Source organism: Triturus cristatus, chromosome 12 (genome assembly GCF_964204655.1).
Source record: "Triturus cristatus chromosome 12, aTriCri1.1, whole genome shotgun sequence".
NCBI classification, from domain to species: Eukaryota; Metazoa; Chordata; class Amphibia; order Caudata; family Salamandridae; genus Triturus; species Triturus cristatus.
The window spans coordinates 585,523,173-585,544,024 of record NC_140595.1 but is presented as its reverse complement, the minus strand read 5'-3'; the positions used below and the strand labels follow the sequence as shown (position 1 = coordinate 585,544,024).

The 20,852-nt window shown below is 47.6% G+C and overlaps 1 protein-coding gene across 3 annotated transcripts in view; it reads left to right on the top strand.

The window, feature by feature from the left end:
• LOC146776322 (polycystin-1-like protein 2) overlaps nt 1-20,852 on the top strand; it is a 508,528-nt gene that overhangs the window by 96,155 nt on the left and 391,521 nt on the right. For 2 of the 3 annotated variants that reach the window (XM_085637372.1, XM_085637373.1), the window contains one exon: nt 5,751-5,878. The exons of the other annotated variant lie outside the window; for it this stretch is intronic. In XM_085637372.1, coding sequence (XP_085493498.1) covers nt 5,751-5,878 — 128 coding nt within the window. The remainder of the gene's footprint in view (nt 1-5,750; nt 5,879-20,852) is intronic. 3 annotated transcript variants of the gene reach the window in all.

The following is a 20,852-nucleotide window of genomic DNA, read 5'->3' as shown; positions in this document are numbered from 1 at the left end:
CACCCCCACAATCTCCCTCTTGCTGGACGCAGGTACTCGTCCAATCTGCGAGCAAGCTAAATTACGCCCCTTACTACTATGGTCTAGAATTTGGAACGTCCCCGAACTCCACAGCTATGCAGACGCCCTAAAAGATGTACTGTCCTTACCTGGCTGGCATAAGATCGCCTGGCTCAGAGAGGTCAAGAGGGCATTATACAAGCTCGGTCTGGGAGCTGCGTGGGAAAATAAAACAGCACCTCCTAAACAAGAACTGAAGAAGGCTTACTGGTCTTGGGTGGATAACGAGAGACTTGGTAAATCAAATCACCCAAGATCTGTTGCCAACTTCTTGATGGTTAAAGATATCCCCTCCAGAGAACCATATTTGGACTTGATTCACAGTTCACATGATAGGGCATTATATTTTAAATTCAGGGTTGGGGTCTTACCTTTATGTCAGTTTACCTCTACCTGGAAACCACCACTGCAAACTGTACCCTATTGCCCATTCTGCGAGCTAAAAATCGAATCTGTCGCACACTTTCTATTTGAGTGTCGAGTCTATATGGCCCCTAGACGGAGGTGGTTGAAGCCTCTTTGTAGGAGCCTGGGAACTCGCTCACATCTGGAAGCTATAAGAATACTGCTCTCAGATACAAGACCCTTTTTTGCCATTTGTTTGGCTAAATTCCTAGGCTGGGCTTGGCGCATAAGATCTGCTAAACAACTGACGATACAGTAAAGTGTCCCTTTTTCATTTTTCATAAATTTTAAGATTATCTCGTGTAAATATGAAATGTTTTTAATGGTAATATGAATTGTAAATTGCTTTGTTTCGACCATTGTTTTTATGCTGTCATGTTTTGCTTTTATGATATGTTTCTATATCGAAATAAAGCTTTACTACTACTACTTAATTATATCTAAGGTAACAAAAAATGTTAAAACACTTGTTATAAATTTATAACATACTGTTACTGTACAGCAGCCATTCTGCTCTACATAATCGCTTAAACACATTAGTGAGAGCTATTGGCTTTGCCAAACACTTATAAGGTCCCAAAGGCGAGACCTATTGGCTATGCCAATGCTTGTTAATGGGTGCCCTGAGACACTTAATGGTGTAAGCTCTGCAGGTAGTGAGATTGGGAGACCCTTCTCAGAGCTTGTGGGATTGATCCCAGAGGAAGAGACGTCCTGGAGTCAATCATTTTGGTCCATGGCACTTAAGGGATCAAATCTATTACTCACAAGGCTACACTTAGGTACATCTAGTTAGGGTTAGCATCGTAGGAGTACGTATGATTACTGCTATGTATCTATATGTCCTTATACATTCACTGTTTTAACCCAATTCTACCTTTTATTAACTCTGTAGGTGACTGTAATCGCATATATCTGTTTCTGTCTAATGGTTTTTGCAGCACACATATTTTATACTAGAATGGCGCTGGTTCAATAAATACTTATTGAAAACGTCCCCACCGTTTCTTCTGTGTATCTCTCTGAGATGAAGTGAGCACAAGTAACTAATTGAACAGTACAGTACTGTTTCCATGATCCCTGAGGGGTCAGGGTTGTCATGTTCAATAGTTGCCAGAAACTATTTACTCTTTGGTAAGTTTGGGGGGCTTATAGTGGCACTGTGAGCTAGCTGGTCTACAGACAAACATATCCTTTGGGGGTGTCTGGAATCAGTCTGGACACCAATCCCTTAGTTTATGTTGTCTAAATGTGCAAATCCTATATAGATTTGTAGGAAGTACACAACACTTAGGTAGTGTGGGATGCAAGAAGAACATGGCAAGCGAAAGAAAGATGAACTGAACAGACACTATTTTGATCAAATGCTGAATAATATGAGGTCTGTTGAACCGAAGGGCTTGATTTAGATCTCAGCGGACTGGTTATTCCGTCACAACAGTGACGGATATCCCGTATGCCGAAATATAAATACCATAGCATATAATGAGATTATTATTTCGGCGGACAGGATATCCTTCATCTTTGTGACTGAGTAACTAGTCCGCCTAGATCTAAGTCAGGCCCTAAGTTCCAGTGTAGTAGACAAGACCGATGATACCAGTGAAAAGGATGAAGGCCAAACTTGGAACACCAACAGTACAAACTGGAGCAAGACTAAAATGTTAATGAGCAGCCAAGTTCATAACATCCTTGGAGCTTTGTAAATTGTGGGCAATCATAGCACAAAGGTTAAACAACCGCTGCCAAAATGCAGCAGCAGCAATCATCTTATATCGCAAAAGGTCAGGCAGAACTCAGCTTTGCAGGATCATTGATCATGAGGATTACAGTGATGATGTCCATAGAGCCGGGCAGAGGTTTGAATAACATTGTGCAAAGGGTAGCTTTGTGTTTGCGAGGTAGAGTCATTATCTGACTCTGGATTCCATGTGTCAGTTTTGCAAGTCTCCTTTGAGTAGCTCAATTAGTTCTTTGGTTAAATGTATATGTTACATCAGTAGGTTAATTCACCTAGTTGCTTGGCCTCCATTGCTAAATGCATGCTGATGTCACCCAAATCTGTCTCATTCCAGTGAGGCCCCAACATAGACTTGTATGTACTAATATCCTTTGTGATAAAAGTCGCCTCTTGGATGGAAATACACTGGCTGAAGTTCCACCTGGGGGAGGAGAGTTAATGATTGATGCCACAGAGAGCAGTTTAAGAGTGGATCAGGGGATTGAGTTCCCTCACTCGTTACTGGTGTGAGGCCATTCACTGCGACCCATGTGTACAACTTTGATGTCTTTTCTGACTTTAGTCTTAGCATGCAAAGTCAAAACCATAGTTTATAAAGCTTCTCCTTCGTTATGGATACTTGGGGTACTACTACCCTTGCACATATGGGTTTCAGATCTAGAAACAGTGGTCCATTCCTAGGTGCTAGCTGGCATACACTAGTAATAGCTGACTGAAAACTGAGTGAATAATAGCCATTGTAAAATAGATACACATTAAAATAGGTAACCGAAAATAGTGTAGCAAGTTCTACATTCTTCCAAAAAGTCTAGGACTGGAGCCAGGAGTAACTAATAGCTCTCTCCCAGAAATTATTGTTCTGCGTGAGTAGACTATTATGTCTTTTTACAGTTACCAAGGGTTGTGTACTACTCCTCTCTGAGCTTTTTTTCAACGTGCTATTTTGAGGTGTACCTAACTTTCAAACAGTATATCACAACTATTTTGAGTAAGATGCCACGAGTCGAAACGATATTGGTTAGATTGGCTCACTATTGCAACTAGTGCAGATTGCAGCATTTTTAATGTCAAGATGAGCATCTCCCTACTGGCATATTGTCCACAAAATTACCAAGGCAGGTTTTCAAAACTTTGCAGGGTTTGTGGGTTATCTCTAACCTCTGCTGTTCTCTGTGCCAGCTGATTATTTCAGCCTAAGATTCTCAAATGATATGCTTTCTTATTCTCATCTCTGAGGATGGTGTGCGTTCTAGAAACTGAGATTATGGGACTCAATTTATCGAGGTCTATAGTTGTTATAGCTGCAAGGCTGATTTTTCACAAATGCATGCATGCATAATCGCCTCAGGTGCCTGATGTAACTCTTTAAGTCGTTTTTAGGTCTTAGATACAGAAGGTTTTCTGTGGAAGACCTATTGTTTCCAATACTAAGAGCTGACTTTTGGTCAGCCCCTTTTTATTTGCTGACTTTCTCCCTATTCTTGTTTTTTTCACAACCAAGAGCATTTCAGTTCCACATGCTTGTGTCAAGACAAGTTGTTTCCTTCCACTGCTGACCTTATGGGACTCTTTGTTTAGTTCGCCTTTAGCACACCATGAGTGTGCATATATTTACTTGCTCACTCCCCTACTCATTTTGGCGTACCATCCTCCCCCACCCACCCACTATAATTTTACTAGCCTACCCTGCTCCCTATCACACTTTAGATTTTTTTTTCTCTTTTTTTTTAGAAGAGCAAGCCAGCTGCAAAGTGCTGCTTGGTTGCTTGCTTCCTTTAATTGAGCGTGTGCATACTTTAATTTCCTTTTGTTGTACCCGCTCGCCCCTGCACACACTGTTTTTACCTTCTTACACATTCCTTGATGCTTTTAGTCCTGCTTTAATTGCATTTTTTTTTTTTATAATGTATTATTTTTTATGAGTGCTCTGCTGTTAAAAAGGACTGCTGAGACGCTCTCTTTGAAAAAAAAAAAATGCTTTCTTTTTTCTTAACTAGTCTAACACGCTGTTTGCCATTTTAGACAGGTAACTTAAACATTGCCACTATGCCTCAGGACATATGTATGAATCATTTCTCACAGGTGTGCATTCGCACGTGGCACGCATTTATCAAAACACATTTGCATACATCAGCAGCTGTCCTAGAATTGGTCTCTTTAAAAGAACATCAATTGCAAAATTGCCAGCCATTAGTGCACATGCTAAATTATACAAAAAGTGATGGATGGAATTCTTGAATTAATCTAGGCCACTGGTAATTACTCTGAGCCAATCCATTGGTATGTTGCACACCATGCTGCCTCAGTTTGGACCCAGCTATATGAAATTCAGTCTTGACCCTACTCCAGTGGGAACAGTCCAGCCCGAACTGCCAAGCAGGTCCTCCCCGAACTAAAGCACAAGCAACCATGACCGGTTTCACTTAAGTTATGGGCTCATAAGCCAGGTATATTTTGGTTCCACTGACACAGTGTGCATGAGACTTACGTCTGGACATACTGGTCCCACTCAGGGCGATATACTAAAGGATACAAAAAAGGGAAGGATGGGTTGCTTGAATCAATCTCAGCCACTGGTAATTACACGGGGGCCTATCCAAATCCACCATTACTTTGCACACCATGCCACCTCAGTTTGGACCCAGCTAAATACAGATCATTCTTGACCCTGCTCTAGTGGGAACATTCCATTTCGAACTGCCAAGCCAGGTCGTCTTCAAACCCAGGACCAGTGTTGCCCTCTTTATGGGCTCAACGATGGATTGGGATGCAGCCCGAGCAAATGCCAGTGGCTAACTTTCAAGCATTCCATCCATCACCTTGTTGTGGCCTTCATGTGTGGGGCAAGTAAAAAGCATTGTCATAGCAGTAGCACGGCCTTTAGGAGCTGAGATCTATTTGCTTTGCTAATGCTTGTTGTTGTTAAAGTATACTGATAGGGACTCCCTTCAGTAAGCCTTTACCACCGGACTAAGATAGAATATGTAAATAAAATGTGGGATTCTCTTTCTCATCTTGTATTATATTTTTGTCTAATGTCCAATTTTTATTTTTCAATTGTCTACATGTATAACTCTCCTACTTTACCCCATGACTTGATGTTTAGGCTCTTATTTCACCTTCATATTATTTCTCTTGCTTGCCTTCACATCATCCGATTAAAATATGTTTTTATCTCTCTTTTTAACGTTCTCTCTTTTTAACTCTCTCCATTTCTCTCGCAGTGTCCTTATCTCGCCCTCTCCCTACACTTTATTTCTGTCTTTGTATCCTAAATGTGTGCATCTTTCTCCCTCATTCTGTTTGTCCCAACCATGCCTCACTGTTTCCTTCCACTTCTCTGTCACTTCTTTTTCTCCTTCACTCTCCCTGCCAGCTTGTCTTCAATTGGTTCTGACATTCGCTGCTATTTTTGTTTCATACCTGGATCCCAATTTCCACCCTATCAAATCAACTCTTGGTCTCTCTTTCCGTCCTCCCCCTCTCTCCTGCTTGTTGCGTACCTAAACGCATTGTGAAAATTAACTTGTGGCTCTTTCTTTAGAAACAAAATATCACCCAGTTCTCAGTCGCCGTCCTCCGTAACCTGGAACTTGCCAAAACGTTTGATTTGACGGAGAAGAAACCTCTGTTCTTAATGAAGACTCCAATGTTCTCGACACAGATTGTCAGGTAATGGTCAATGTGAAGAGTTCCAGATCAGGTGGTTCATGTCAGCTGGAGGTGCAAGAGAGGGAGCACACAGTGGGCCCTTTGATGTAAAGCAGAGGTCTTCAACACACCTGGCAGAATTTGAGGATAGCCTCTTATTCAAATGATTCAATTCAGGGTCATGGTATGTAAATGTTCGAGGCATATGAGCTGCAGATTATACACTGTGCATAGATCGCCATCTGGTGTTGGGCCCGGATGTTTGCAGTTTGTTTTTCCTCTTGGAAAGTCTTTGGAAGTCACGAGGTCGGTGACTCCTCCTTTGGTTTGTATTGCGCATGGGCTTCGGCTCCATCCTCAGATTGTTTTTTTCCGCCATCGGGCTCGGATGTAATACTTCGCGCTCCGGTTCCAAACTTTTCCAGTTCAACAATCGACGCAAAATCCTCGCTCATCGAGATCCTTCAGATAATAAATCATCTTAATCACCTTCTCTTCGGCACTTCTTCGATTCCGGTCGTCGACGGCGGCCTTCGGGCCTATTCCGGCTCCGGTCTCGGCTGATGGAAAGAACTCCCTTCAAGAAGTGCCCTCGATGTGGGTCCAAGTTTCCCCACACCGATCTTCATGAGGTGTGCAACCTCTGCCTCTCCCCTGAGCACGAGGCCCGAGACTGTCCCGCCTGCAAGTCTTTTCACTCTAAAAAGACTATTCGAGATCGACGGGCTAGACGCAACATGGCGCACTCCTCGACCTCCGCTCCAGTCGACATCTTCGGGGACGACGTCGAAGCTCCGGGACAGCAGAACGTCGAAGAAGAGGACGACGACCTCGTCAGTGCTTCCGAGGCCGACGACTCAGATGTGGAAGACATCACCCCGGCACAGAGGGTCGTGAGTACAATACCCCCTCCCACACCCACGCCGATACCCAAAAAGGCTTTGGTCACACCTTCGCCTTCGGGCCTAGGCAAAACCAAGGATACTGCTTCTCACACCCCACCTTCGGGCCCGGTAAAGAAGCCTGTTAAGCCTTCTGGCAGCTCGGGCTCGAGCCAGCCGACCAGCGGTACCGAAAAACACCCTTCGGCACCGAAGAAAAGATCGGCCTCCACCTCCACACCGAACCCAGCACCAAAGCCTTCGGTGTCGAAACCTGCCCTTCCAGTGCCGACCAAACATCACAAGGCCCTCGGCACTGACACTCACATGCCGAAGCCTTCTTCGGCACCGACCAAAAAATCGGAGGTCCCAAAGAAGCACGGCTTAGACAAACCTAAAAAGCCGTCGGCCCCGAAAACTTCGGCGCCGACCGAACAACCAGTGTCGCAAGAACTTTTTACACCGGATCCTCTCCAAAAGACACTCACCAAGGATCCAACAACTGGCCATTTGACATTGTCTTAAAAAAAGAGACACTTGGACAAACCAGCTCCACCTCCACCTCCAAAGAGGAAAGACACTGCTACCTCCCCTTTCAGAGTGCCTTCCCCACCTCCTCCACCCTCTCCACCCCTGCCTCATCGTTCCTCAACCTTGTCTCCTGTCCCAGATGATTTAGGAGACCCTTATTATGATCCAGCAGATGTGCCACAAGACCCCACCCCTACTGGATCTCCAGACCCATGGGACGACTATAACAATCCGGACATCCCAGATGTCCCATAGGATGACCTTTACCCATCTAAGGCCATCCCCACCTGAAGATTCGTTTGGCTTTCACCACCAACTACAAAGGGCGGCACACTACCACACGGTGGAGTTACATACTGACCCAGTGGAGGAAGATTTTCTCCTAGACACCTTCGATGATGCACATAGGTCTACTGCCTTTCTACCTATGTTAAAGGGAGTAATTAAACATGCACCGGAGGTTTTTAAAGACCCAGTCAGGGCCAGGGTACTAAACCCCTGTATAGAGAAAAAATACAAAGCCGCCCCCACAGAGCGCACTGCGTCACAAGCCGCCAATATATGGCGTATCGCCAACACGCAAGCGCTATTGGCCAGATACGACAGGGAGCATTATGAGGAGTTAGAGACCATCATGCACCATCTCCCTGAAAAATACAGGAATAGAGCTAATGAACTGATCCAAGAGGGAAAAACAATAACTAATACCTCTATACGCTGTGCCCTAGATGCAGCAGATACAGCCTCCAGGGCCATAAACACCAGTGTCCTTCTCCGTCGCCATGCCTGGCTCAGAGTTTCAGGTTTTAAACCTGAGGTACAAGCCTCTATATTGAATCACCCATTCGACCAAGATCATCTATTTGGCCCAAAAGTTGATGAAGCCCTTGAAAAGATGAAAAAAGATACTGATACGACGAAATCCATGGGAGCCCTACAGTCACACACTCCTAGGCGCTCTTTTCGCCGCTCTTCCTTTCGGGGCACAGGCAGGGGCTGCTCCTCGGATAGTGCATCCACATCATACAAATCCCCTCCCCAATCTACCTTCACAAAGGGTTATCAAAGAGGCGGATACAGAGGCAATAATAATAAGGGCAGAGGCAAGACAAATACTGCCCGCTCTGCCACACCGCCTACCCAATGACTTTCCCCCGCTCCCTCCAGACCATTCCACTCCGGTCGGGGGCAGAATACAACATTTCCTTCACGTCTGTGAGACAATCACCTCAGACAGATGGGTGACCCAAATTATTCATTCAGGATATTGCCTAGAATTAACATCTACCCCCACAAACATTCCACCCAGGCAACGCCCAATGTCTCAAGAACATGCCACGTTACTAAAACAGGAGGTAATCTCCCTCCTGCAAAAACAAGCCATAGAGCAGGTCCCCATCAATCAACAAAATTTAGGGGTCTACTCCCTGTACTTTCTGATTCCAAAGAGAGACGAGACTCTACGACCTATCCTAGATCTCAGACCTCTAAATACTTACATACATTCAGACCATTTTCACATGGTAACCCTTCAACAGGTTCTTCCACTCCTCTCCCAGAACGACTTTCTCACCACTCTGGACTTAAAAGATGCATACTTTCACATCCCAGTACACCATGCTCACAGAAAGTACCTCAGATTTGTAGTGGACGGGCAACACTACCAGTTCAAGGTGCTCCCGTTCGGGGTAACAACAGCACCAAGGGTATTCACCAAGTGCCTAGCAGTAGTGGCGGCACACCTCAGAAGACAGCACATTCACGTCTTCCCGTACTTGGACGACTGGCTAATAAAAGCCACGTCCTACGAACAATGTATGCAACACACCGTCGCTACAATCCAACTACTTCACCAGCTAGGTTTCACGGTGAACCACAAAAAGTCCCACCTGGTACCATCACACACAAAACAATACCTCGGTGCCACCATAGACACCTCAAAAGCCATAGCCTATCCCAATCCTGCCAGGATTGCAAATATACAGGCTCTGCGTCAAAAATTCATATTTCAACACTCTCTCCCACCAAGGGTGTTTATGCAACTGATAGGGATGATGGCCTCTTGCATTTTCATAGTGCCCCATGCAAGACTCCAGATGCGTCCACTCCAAGAGTGTTTAGCGCGCCAGTGGAACCAGGCCCAGGGACAACTGACAGATCTGGTGTTGGTGGACGGTCGCACCCATCGCTCTCTGCAGTGGTGGAACACCACAAACCTTTCCAGAGGTCGACCGTTCCTGGACCCCGTTCCACAAATAATCCTAACAACAGACGCATCGCTCTCCGGCTGGGGAGCTCATCTGTTACATCTCACAGTACAGGGCACATGGACGCCGCAACAGAAGTTACTCCACATCAACTATCTGGAGTTACTGGCAATCTTCCTAGCCCTAAATCCTTCCAGACGCAGATTTCAGGCAAGGCAGTCCTCATTCGCACAGACAACATGACTGCCATGTACTATATTCAAAAACAGGGGGGCACACACTCTCCACAGCTCTCTCAATTAGCACAGAGCATATGGAGATGGGCAATTCCACAGAAAATCTTTCTCCTGGCCCAACACGTCCCAGGAGTCCAAAACACCGTGGCAGATCTGCTCAGCAGACAAACGCAACAGATTCACGAATGGGAACTTCACCCACAGGTTCTTCACCCGTTCTTTCAGAAGTGGGGGCATCCACACATAGACCTATTCGCCACCCACGAGCACACAAAATGCCCAAGCTTCGCCGCCAGATACCCACACCCATTGTCCAAAGGCAATGCGATATGGATGAACTGGTCAAACAAATTTGCATACGCTTTTCCACCTCTCCCACTAATTCCATTAGTGGTGCGAAAGCTACAACAGCATTCCCTAATACCGATCCTAGTAGCTCCAACATGGGCTAGACAACCGTGGTACACCACACTGCTGGAACTCTCGGTAGTACCACACCAAAAGCTGCACCTTTCACCATGCCGCCTAACCTAGAACCATGGAGAGATCAGGCACCCGGACCCAGCTCAGCTCAACCTTGCGATCTGGCTCCTGAGGTCCTAGAATTCGGATACCTTAACCTTCCCCCTGATTGCATGAATATTATCAGGGAAGCTAGACGCCCTACTACTAGGGCATGCTATACTGCAAAGTGGAAAAGATTTGTTGTTTACTGCCACAACAACACAATCAATCCTCAAAATGTGTCCATACAGCACATCATATGTTACTTGCTCCATCTACAAAGGTGTAACCTAGCATATACATCCATTAGGTTACACTTCGCAGCAATTGCTGCTTACTTACAGAACAGGCAGCACCTATCACTTTTCAGGGTGCCTGCCATCAAGGCCTTTATGGAAGGCCTCAAAAGAGTAATTCCACCCAGAGTACCACCCTCACCTGTCTGGAACTTGAACATAGTTCTCACAAGGCTAATGGGACCCCCTTTCGAACCATTACATAAATGTGAGCTGCAATTTCTCACATGGAAAACAGCATTTCTAGTGGCCATCACTTCCCTTAGAAGGGTTAGCGAAATACAAGCACTCACTATACAGGAACCTTTTCTCCAAATGCATCAGAACAAGGTTGTACTCCGTACCAACCCAAAATTTCTACCCAAAGTTATTTCTCCCTTCCATCTAAACCAGTCGGTAGAATTACCAGTCTTTTTCTCACAACCTCAAACCGTTGCGGAAAGGGCTTTACACACACTGGATGTTAAAAGGGCCTTACTTTACTACATCCAAAGAACACAACCTTTCAGAAAAACCAACAGCTATTTGTCTCTTTCTCTCCACCACATAAAGGCAACCCTATTTCTAAATCGGGGATAGCTAGGTGGATTGTAAAATGCATACAGATTTGCTACCACAAAGCAAAACGAACGCTATCTGTTCCCCCTAAAGCCCACTCTACAAGGAAGATAGGAGCTTCTATGGCTTTTCTAGGAAACATACCACTAGATGACATCTGCAAAGCAGCGACATGGTCAACACCGCACACTTTCACAAAACATTACTGTGTAGATGTGCAAACTAAGCAACAAGCTAGTGTGGGCCAGGCTGTACTAAAAACACTGTTCCAAACAACTGCAACGGATGCCGGTGGTCGCCGCTAGGGTTGGGTACTGCTATATAGTCTATGCACAGTGTATAATCTGCAGCTCATATGCCTCAAGCGGAATATGCTACTTACCAGTATGCATCTGTTCTTGGCATGTAGAGCTGCAGATCTATACACGCCCACCCGCCTCCCCGGCTACCTGTATCCGTTCCAGTCTATCTTATGTAGATACAACACACATGGGTTTCTTTACTGTTATTACTACGCTCCATCTTTCCCTGCTGGCGAAAAACAATCTCAGGATGGAGCCGAAGACCATGCGCAATACGAACCAAAGGAGGAGTCACCGACCTCGTGACTTCCAAAGACTTTCCAAGAGGAAAAACAAACTGCAAACATCCGGGCCCAACACCAGATGGCGATCTATGCACAGTGTATAGATCTGCAGCTCTACATGCCAAGAACAGATGCATACTGGTAAGTAGCATATTCCTTACCTCAGGTGCATGACGGGAAAATATCAAACTTTGAAGACTTTTCCCCCTATTTTATAAAATTTGTAAACAACATTTAATTGCCATAACAGCCTGTATAATACATTTAAATTAGGACTTCAATAACTTCAAATTAATATAAAAGACTATTGTTGAAGTCAAAAAGATGTTAAAAAAACGAGTTTCCTTTAGAAATAACTCCGGTAGGGGTGACATTTTGTTATGACTACTTTTACCTTGACGCCTAAACATTGATAAGGTTGCCCTTTAGATGTATTTTGAAAATAGGACATGGCTGTGACCCTCCTGGATTGGCTTTGGGAATCTTTTTATACATGTACAAAATATCACTTGCACAGCCACAGAATGCCGTCACAATGCCGTTGCGATGCTGGGAGATGCTGGGGCCATTTTGATTGCTGGGCTGTGTACATCTTTTGTCATCTGCAAACTGTAACCTAGCAATACCGGCCTTCAAAGTAACTTGAGCCTCTGACACCCCTGGTTACAACTTCTGTGCGATAGACCACCCAGGTGTCTCAAATCTAGCCCTCCTTTCATCATCTGAGAGACCAATAGTGAGGTACAGCCTCTTTCGTGAATATTTAGGGAAGACAAAAGAGGTCTACTTACCTATCACCCAGTGTTTTAATCCAGTGGAATCACAAATACTCAAACTTTGTATAAAAAGAGGGAGAAAGAGAGGGACTCTGCACCCGTTGTTGCTATGTTTTGTGTCAGTTTGCCATGGTTACTATGAGAATGCATCCCTATTCCCGACTACGCCCACATCCTTACAGGAATTGTTGTGCAACTGTCTGCGTTTTAGGGCTGTATCCTATAGTCATGTTTGTCAGATGTTTATGAAACACGTGGTATCACATTGCACTGCGGGGTCTTTTTGATGCTTCTTCTGTTTTGGCAGGTGCTAAAAGCTGCTGTTCCTAAATATTAAATAGGTAATTGCAAATCCGAAAGGTCTGGTATTGGCTGCTTAACTTTTGGCTTTGACAGTGCTTGTGTTCTTGGTTGTAAAACTTTATTGCTAGGGGAGCTGCTGGGCCCTTACTAGTATATAAAAATTGGCTGAAAGCAAAAATTGTTTTTTTAGTTTAAAAAAGCACACCTGGCTATAATAATCCATACTTTGTGTGTTGATGTGTTCCCTGTGAAAGAACAAACTGCCCTCACTCACTGAGAAGTTAGATAGTGGCTGAAGTGGGGTTCCCAATGTCCCATAAAAGTGTGCTGTAGTGAGTGTAAGAAAAATATGAAGGGCTCAACAGTAGGCCACATGATGAAGAAGCCTGGCTGAAAGCCTCCATAAGTACATTATTTGTAGAACTTAAATAAAAGCAAAAGGTCTTAGTTATCGCAGAACTAAGAGATAATGTGCTGTAGGTGAACAGAAAACATGGTGTCTAGTGTCATATAGTGGTTTGCCATTGTAAGCTGCCTTGTATTACTGAAGACAGCTAATTTGCTTACAATTAAAAATCAACAAACAAGTGTTGATGAAGAATAGCAGGACCCAGGAAAATGTGTGGCCTCGGTCATAATGGCTTTCTGCCCCCCTTTGACGACTATTCCTATAGTGCCTCAGAACAGCCTGCATCAGGACAAACCCAGAAAGTACCCCGCATAAGGGGCCAGCAATAGTCAAGGAAAGCCTGCCTGTTCTCCTGCAGTGGCTGTAGACACTTTTCTACCGCAAAAGATGGTGATCCGGATGTCAGGCTTCGGAGTTTGTCTGGTAGTAGACCTCATTGTCAGCATCCATCCCATCAGGACCATCAGTACCCTCTGATCCTCAAAGGAGGGAAATGTTTTGACCACAACTGGTCAAAACATTTTAATCCTCTGAGGGGATTCAAATGTTTCAACAAGTTGATATATGACCTGATGATATATATGCCTATTGAAGGAAGATTAGGCATTTCAGGGCAATATAAAAATACCTCAAGAACTTGGCCAGTTTGTTTCACTGCCCCCTTGAGCCAAGAAAGGATCCAGAATACCAATGCATCTCTTAAAATGATTTCCCATTACACCTACATGAAAAGGCCACAGCCAACCCACAATTTGTGACTCTTCAAGTTGTGTAGACATAACTTGACTTTACCAATTGCTCAGTGGCAGGTGTGCAAGCCCACTGAGCTACTTTAAACTTAAGAGACAATGAGAATATTGAGCTAAACAGGATTGCACCTCCTAATACTCTGTATCTTCATCGGTGAACACTGACAATATACAAACAGCAATAACAGAAGTCTTAAGTCTTCTGCGAAGAGCTCTAAAACATATTACAAGACTCCATTGACCTGCTGAGGGTGACCCACACTTTTTATCCTCTCAACCGTCACCTGTGAGTCTGGTCTGTAAAAATATCATCATAAAGGTGGGTCTCTGGGCAAGAAATCCAATAAACTTGCCCCCAGGGGCCACAAAGCTTTTACATCTGGCAGTTTTGCCCTCTGTAAGGCAAATGCCACCTGCCTTTCATAGGCTGGTACATTTATGCCTTATAGGAACTGCTGACGCTTACTTACATCAACCCCCCAGACCATATGATCTGGTGAGTGATGGACAAGATGTGTCAAAAAAGATCTTAAAGGGTGGCCTTGACTCAGCTGGACACAGTTGCTCGGTCTAAGGGTCTGGCTGTCACTATCCATCAGCATGCTTGGATGTGTTCCCCTGGATTTTAAGGAGGAGCCCAGACTGCGCTCAGAGACATGATATTCAGGGCTGGCTCCCCCATTTGAGCAGAGGAGCATCACCCCACAAGCCCCAGAGCTAAAAAATAAAATGTTAATAACGTTTATTTATTACCATTTTATTTTTCAGCAACCCATCTCGAACTAAGTGTCAGGACGGGGCAAGGCCAGGTCTGCCAAGTGGCAGCAGCACGGAGCTGTGCGGGTTAAGATGCGCATGTCTCTTTGGCCAGCCGTCATGGGACGGCCAGCCAGTCATGCGCATTTATTTTAAAGTTCTCTAATATAGCTGTCTTAGACAGTTGGGTTAGAGAAAGCTCAGGCCTCCATCGCTCTTAGGAGTACTGAGAGAGCCTGCTCTATTCAATCCAGGCGCTGCTCTAGACCAGCGCCAGTATTAGGTGTTGCAGTTTCCTGCGTCCGGAGCTTCCCGAGGGAGGAGGGCGTCGCGCTGGGAAGGTAAGGCAATTTGTTTTTGTGCCCCTCCCCCCTCAGTACAAGCCAGCCGCACTGATGATATTTTATGGTGAGCAGCTTTTGAGTAAGAACATCGACTCCTCCCTAGAATGCTTTAGGAACCGCAGGGCTAGTGCCTTGGACCTGGCCTTCCCTGCACAGCAATTCTACCAAGGGAAACAGCCTTTACTATGTATCCATTAACACTCGTGCCTTTACCACGCAGGTAACTATTTCCACCTATACTATCAGTACGAAGGTAAATATATATTTTTAAATAACAACATTTTTATGTTATTTTTTAAAAAGGGGTTTAGGTGTGGGTGTAGGTAAAACAGGGTAAGGGTCGCTTTAGGGTTTAGGTAAAGGGTAGTTTTAGGGTTCATGGGTGGGTAGAGGTAAAGGGAGGTAAGGGTAATTTTAGGGTTTAGGGGTGGGTAGAGGTAAAGGGAGGTAAGGAGCAAAAGGGGTGGTTTGGAGGGTTCACCACCAAAAATAAAATAAAAACAAAGTGTGTGTGTGTGTATATCATTGAAAAAACCTAAGGTTACAAGGACTTTATAATTAGGCTTAGATTTTACTCATACATAACTTACGCCCCCCACAATGCAATGCTTATGACCTCACCTCACATATTACATCACTCATGACTTGGTCAGTGACATTACTGATGACATCTCAAATGACATCACTGATGACATCGTCCACAGAAGTGCTCACACACCCACTCACACCTCCATACATCCTCTTGTACGCTCACTCACACATTCACACACACACCGACACAACCACTCACATACCTATATCGAAGGGGGCTTCATTCCCCAAACAGTAGTGCACCAGGAGGCATGTTTGCAGAATGGTGGCGAAAGGGGGCGTGACCTCCGAAGACCTCTCAGCAATCCCGCTTTGTGAGACTTACTGGAGGTAACAGGAGAGGAAGAGTTGTTGGCCCCCAAGGACCCTCAGCATCCAAGAGGACTTCATCCCCCAACCAGTAGCGCACCAGGAGACATGTTTGCGGATTGGTGGAGAACTGGGGGGAGGGCCTCTGATGACCTTTCAGCAATCCCGCTGTGTGGGACTTACTGGAGGTACCAGGAGGAGTTGTTGGCCCCCAAGGACCCTCAGGAGCCAAGGGAATTTCATCCCCCAACAAGATGTGCACCAGGAGCCCCTTTGCAGAGTGGTTGAGAAAGGGGGCAGGGCCTCCGGCAGCTTCCCCAGGGCTGGCGTTTCTTTAATTTTTAATTTTTATTAGGGGAGGCGGGCCTGAGGGCCCCATCCCCCAGGGCCAGGCCGTTTTGCAAAGGGGAAGGGGTGTCGTACCACCAACCTCCATGTGGCGATTTTGGCCCAGGGGACCCCAGGGCCCAGAAATTACCAACTGGGGCCGCATGGCCCCCATCCCTGGGGCCTGACCTTTTCTTTTTTTAAAACATATTAAAAGAGGAGGGGGCCGCACAGTCCCCCAGCTGATTTCGGCCGCGGGGACCCCAGGCCCTGAACCTTTCTTTAAAGCATATTTAAAAGAGATGGGGTCCATGTGGGCCGCCTCCCCCGGCAGATTTTGGCCCAGGGACCCCATCTCCTAGGCCTTGGCCTCCAATGTGGGTGCCCTGGTCCCACCCAGGACACCCACACACATCTGTTTGGGCACCGAGTGGGGAGCCTCTAAGGCCCCCCAGTCCTTGCCAGCTCCTGGCCTCTTGCAGGAGCCGGCATTGCTTTCACATACAACAAGCTGTTGGAAAGGCATTTCCAGCAAGCAAGAGCATTTTTAATGCTCTTGCGTGCTGGAAGTGAAGCATTTGCTGTGGCACCAAACCACATCAAACAAATGTGTTCTGGTAGTGGACACCCCCGGAACATAGCAGGTTCCGGCCCTGGGGGAGTGGCGGTCTCCAGGGCCATCCATGGCTCCATGAGGGGTACCCGTTTCTCCCTCCATCATACAAGGTAGACCCAGGGAGGTGGTGGTCCCCGGGGTTACGGGGGGCCGCGTGGGTCCCCTGCATTCATTTTATAATTAGCCCCGGGGTGGTGGAGGTCCCCGGGGCTGAGGGAGAATACGTACACCCCAACATTAATTTTAACTTTAGCCCTGGTGACGTTGCGGTCCCTGGGGCTGTGGAGGGTGCCGCGCAGGCCCCCCTGAATTAGTTTTAAGCTTTTGCTGCATGGGCACCCCTAGCAAAATTAATAACCAATGCCCCGGGAAGGTGGCAGTCCCAGGGGCTTTGATACACCCTCAGAGGGGTGCCCGTGCACCCCCTCCTATTTTTAAGGTATGCCCCTGGGACCTGGCTCACCCAGGGGTTAATTACGAACAATCCTGTGCTTGTTTTTTATTTTTATTTTTACCGCAAATTCGTGAGTATTACGATTTAACTGTATTCTTTTTTTTAAATGCTTTTTTGGCCTGTTGCAGTCTTTTTGGGACCCCTGGACTAAATTTATGGGGTCAGGATATTCGTACCCTGGCCCCTTTTCTTTATGTTTTACATTTTTGGGGGGAACTTTGCTAAAGCCAATCACAGCTCTACATTTCCCTGCATGAGCTCGTCTTTTTTCTCAAAATAATCGCGGACACAGATACCATTAACTTTTTTTTTTTTTGGTAATCAACTACTGAACGGATATACACCTGAAACCTGAAAGCCTGGTCTGTGTAACCAAATCTAGCTTTCTGCCAAATATGGTTTAATTCCGTTCAGTGGTTCGAGCTGTAGGTGTGTTCACAGGTTCTATGGGAATTAACATTGCAAACGCACCCTTTTTTTTAACCCCATTTTTCTCAGCCCCTACTTCACGAATAGCCCCGAAACTTTCCATGCGCAATAAGATTCACCTGATCCCTTTTTTAGAAAATTTTGTGAAGATTCGCCAAATGGCACCAAAGATATAGGCAAGTAAACAAACGCTTTTCCTATGGAAACATGGTCCTAATTATAACTACCTACTGGTGACTGCCAGTAGGTAATATATATTACCCAGTGGCATTTGCCACTGGGTAGTTATAGTTAGGATCACGCTTCCATAGGAAACGCATTTTTGGTGTTGCTAAAACCTTTGGTGCTGTTTGATGAATCGCCACAAAACTTTCCATTAAAAAAATGTGCTAGGGGCGTGGCCAAGATGGCGGTGAGCTAGGACGTGCATGAGCAGTGGTCCATTCTCGCTACTAGTATAGCACTGACTACAACCACCGCCCGCCAAGATCCGTGGGTCATGGACACCCAGAGGCATCTGCGGCAGCGGTTCCGGTTTTCCTGCTCTAGCAACGGTTGGCGCAGGTGGGCCGTGGGACTCTAGTACAGGCCTGCAAGAGAAGGCGTCCGCTGGCGGCCTGCATTGTTGCAGGGACGCATTGGGCTCCCGATCCGGCTTTGAGTGCACCCGAGGGACAGCGGATCTGGCTCATGGCTCCACTTCTCCCCAAAGCGGTTTGCACTCAGGAGATCTGCAAGAGTAGGGCGAGGTGAGCAAACCCTGCCCACCTGGCCCGAAGCTGTTGGATTGCCCTCCTGCTCCTCTGCTGATACTGCATCCAACAAGGCTGAGCGGAAGGTAAGATGAGGAGCTCTCCTCTTCAGAGCCCTATTCTGAGCCCCCCTTGTAGCTCGTATCCTGTGGTGGAGTGAATCAGGGGCCCGCAGCTATCGCCTGCAGCGTCAGTGGGGGTGCAAGTGAGGAGTGGAGCACCAGAGAGGGGGGCAGGAACTCAGGGGATTCCCCTACCCTGAGTGTGGACCTGAAGAGATGGCCCAAGTGCTGACCTCCTCAGTGTACCCTGATTGGCGCATGGCGGCCTCTCTGCGGTTGCCACTGAGGCCGTTGCCCTTGTGCCCCTGGTGATTCGGGAGGGGAGTGCAGCATAGTGGAAGCTACCCTGTGGCCTGGTTCCATGACCCCCTCCTGACCCTTGAGGGAGATCACATGGAGTAGCAGAACGGGGGTGAGTGTTGAGGGCCCCACTCCCCTTTCCAGTACTCCGTCTGGACTGGCGTGACTACGACGGAATGGCAGAATGGCCTCCTTGCTGGCACCCGGACCCGTGCAAGGTGAGCTTTCGGTCCTCGGGGGCTCTTGTCCTGATCTGTGAGGGAGAGGAATTGGGTGGGGCAGTGGAGGGGCGCTGCAGCAGATGAGAACTCTGCCCTCCTTCCTGGCGCACAGTGAGAACTTGGACATTGGTGGGGTCTTGCTGACATGGGTCCACTTTCTGTGATATCATGAGTTGCCCCCTATTCTGCTTTGGTGATCGGTGGCCCCTGAGAGAGGTACACGGTGCTTCAGGAACTGGTGAGAAAGGTATTGAATGCCCGGCTGATACAGGTGAGAGGCCTGCTACACCATTTTTACCAGGAGGCTCCTTCTGGGCCCCTCCTGACACTGTGGTAGCCCACTTGACTGGTATATCATCGGCAGTCCAGCAAAGGCCCAACACCCTTCTTTCGGGTTTCTCAGTTTATAGACGTTATGGCAAGTCTCCCTGCCGTGGCCTCTACTAAAGCTGAGAAGGACCGCTCAGTGCATGATATACTTACCAGGAACCCGGGCAGGGCCCTTGGTGAGAAGTCAATCATGGCAAAAGTGGGTTCGGTGGGTGGCGATGACGACCCGTGGGCCCTCTCACTCCAGCGTTCATGGAGTCGCTCTTCTCTTGCTACGTCAAGGTCTGCAAACGGTGAAGAAGGGCCTATCCATTGATCTGCGTGAAGTTCGTAGAGACCTGGACAAGCTGGAGGAAAGAGTTGCCGCCCCGGAAGACGATATACAAAAAGGGATGAGGAAGTTGACATCCTATAGCAAGAGGTGATTTGCCTCGAGGAACAGCAGATTGATTTGCAGTCCACGTCGAAGATCTCTAAAACAGGTGCAGAAGGGTTCCGATCTCGAGGAGCATGTAGGAGCGCTGTTTGATCATGTCTAGGGCTGGGCGGAATTTGCGGAATGCCTCTTCGCGGAATTTAGAAAAAAAATTGTGGAAAACGAGCGCACAACCTGAGGGACCGTGTGCCCGGGACTGGGGTCCCTCGTGCTTGGGCAGGCTCCCCTATCTCCCCGGCCTGGCTGCGTTGAGAAGCAGGGACCGGCCCCGGGCCTCCTGATTTTTGGTCAGGGCCTGGGATCCCACGTTCCGCGGCCTGCCAAGTGTCCATCTGCCCGGGACAAGGGACCCTGGTGCAGAGCCCCGGAGCCCTGCAAGGGCAGGCGGGAGCCCTACCGCTATGGCTCGGTGTGGGCAGCTGGGAGTCCTTTCGGTCCCGGCCATCTGGTCGCACCTTTCCCTCGGCCATCTGGTCGCACGCAATGATTTCCAATGGGGCGACCAGATGTCCGGGCCAGCCTGGAAGTCCCGATGAGGGCTCATTTGACTCCCGGATCCCAGTCAGGGCTCCAGGAGGTCGGGCGCACCCGCGCCTAGGGTCCCCTCCGTCACTCGGAGCGCGAGGGTTACAAGAAAGGTGGGTAGCCTTCCTCCGGATTAGTAGGGGCAGGGTATGCTGGGACACCCCTCCCGGGGATGGCGGTTCTCAGGCGGGGACCAGATGGGCCAAGCCCGGACAACACTTCCCCGGGGCGTCCGGTGCTCCCTCCTCCAGCCCGCGGCGAGGCAAAGTGCCCAGGACGGGCTCCATGGGTCCCCCGGGCGTCCACCGAGGCCTGCAGCCCCGGAGCCCTGCAGCCCCGGAGCCCTGCAGCCACGGAGCCCTGCGTGGGCAGGCGGGAACCCTAGCGTGAAGGCTCGGGGTTGGACAGATGGGAGTCCTTTCAGTCCCGTCCATCTGGCTGCACCTCTCCCCTCGGCCATCTGGTCGCGCGCAATGCTTTCCAATGGGGCGACCAGATGGCCGGGCC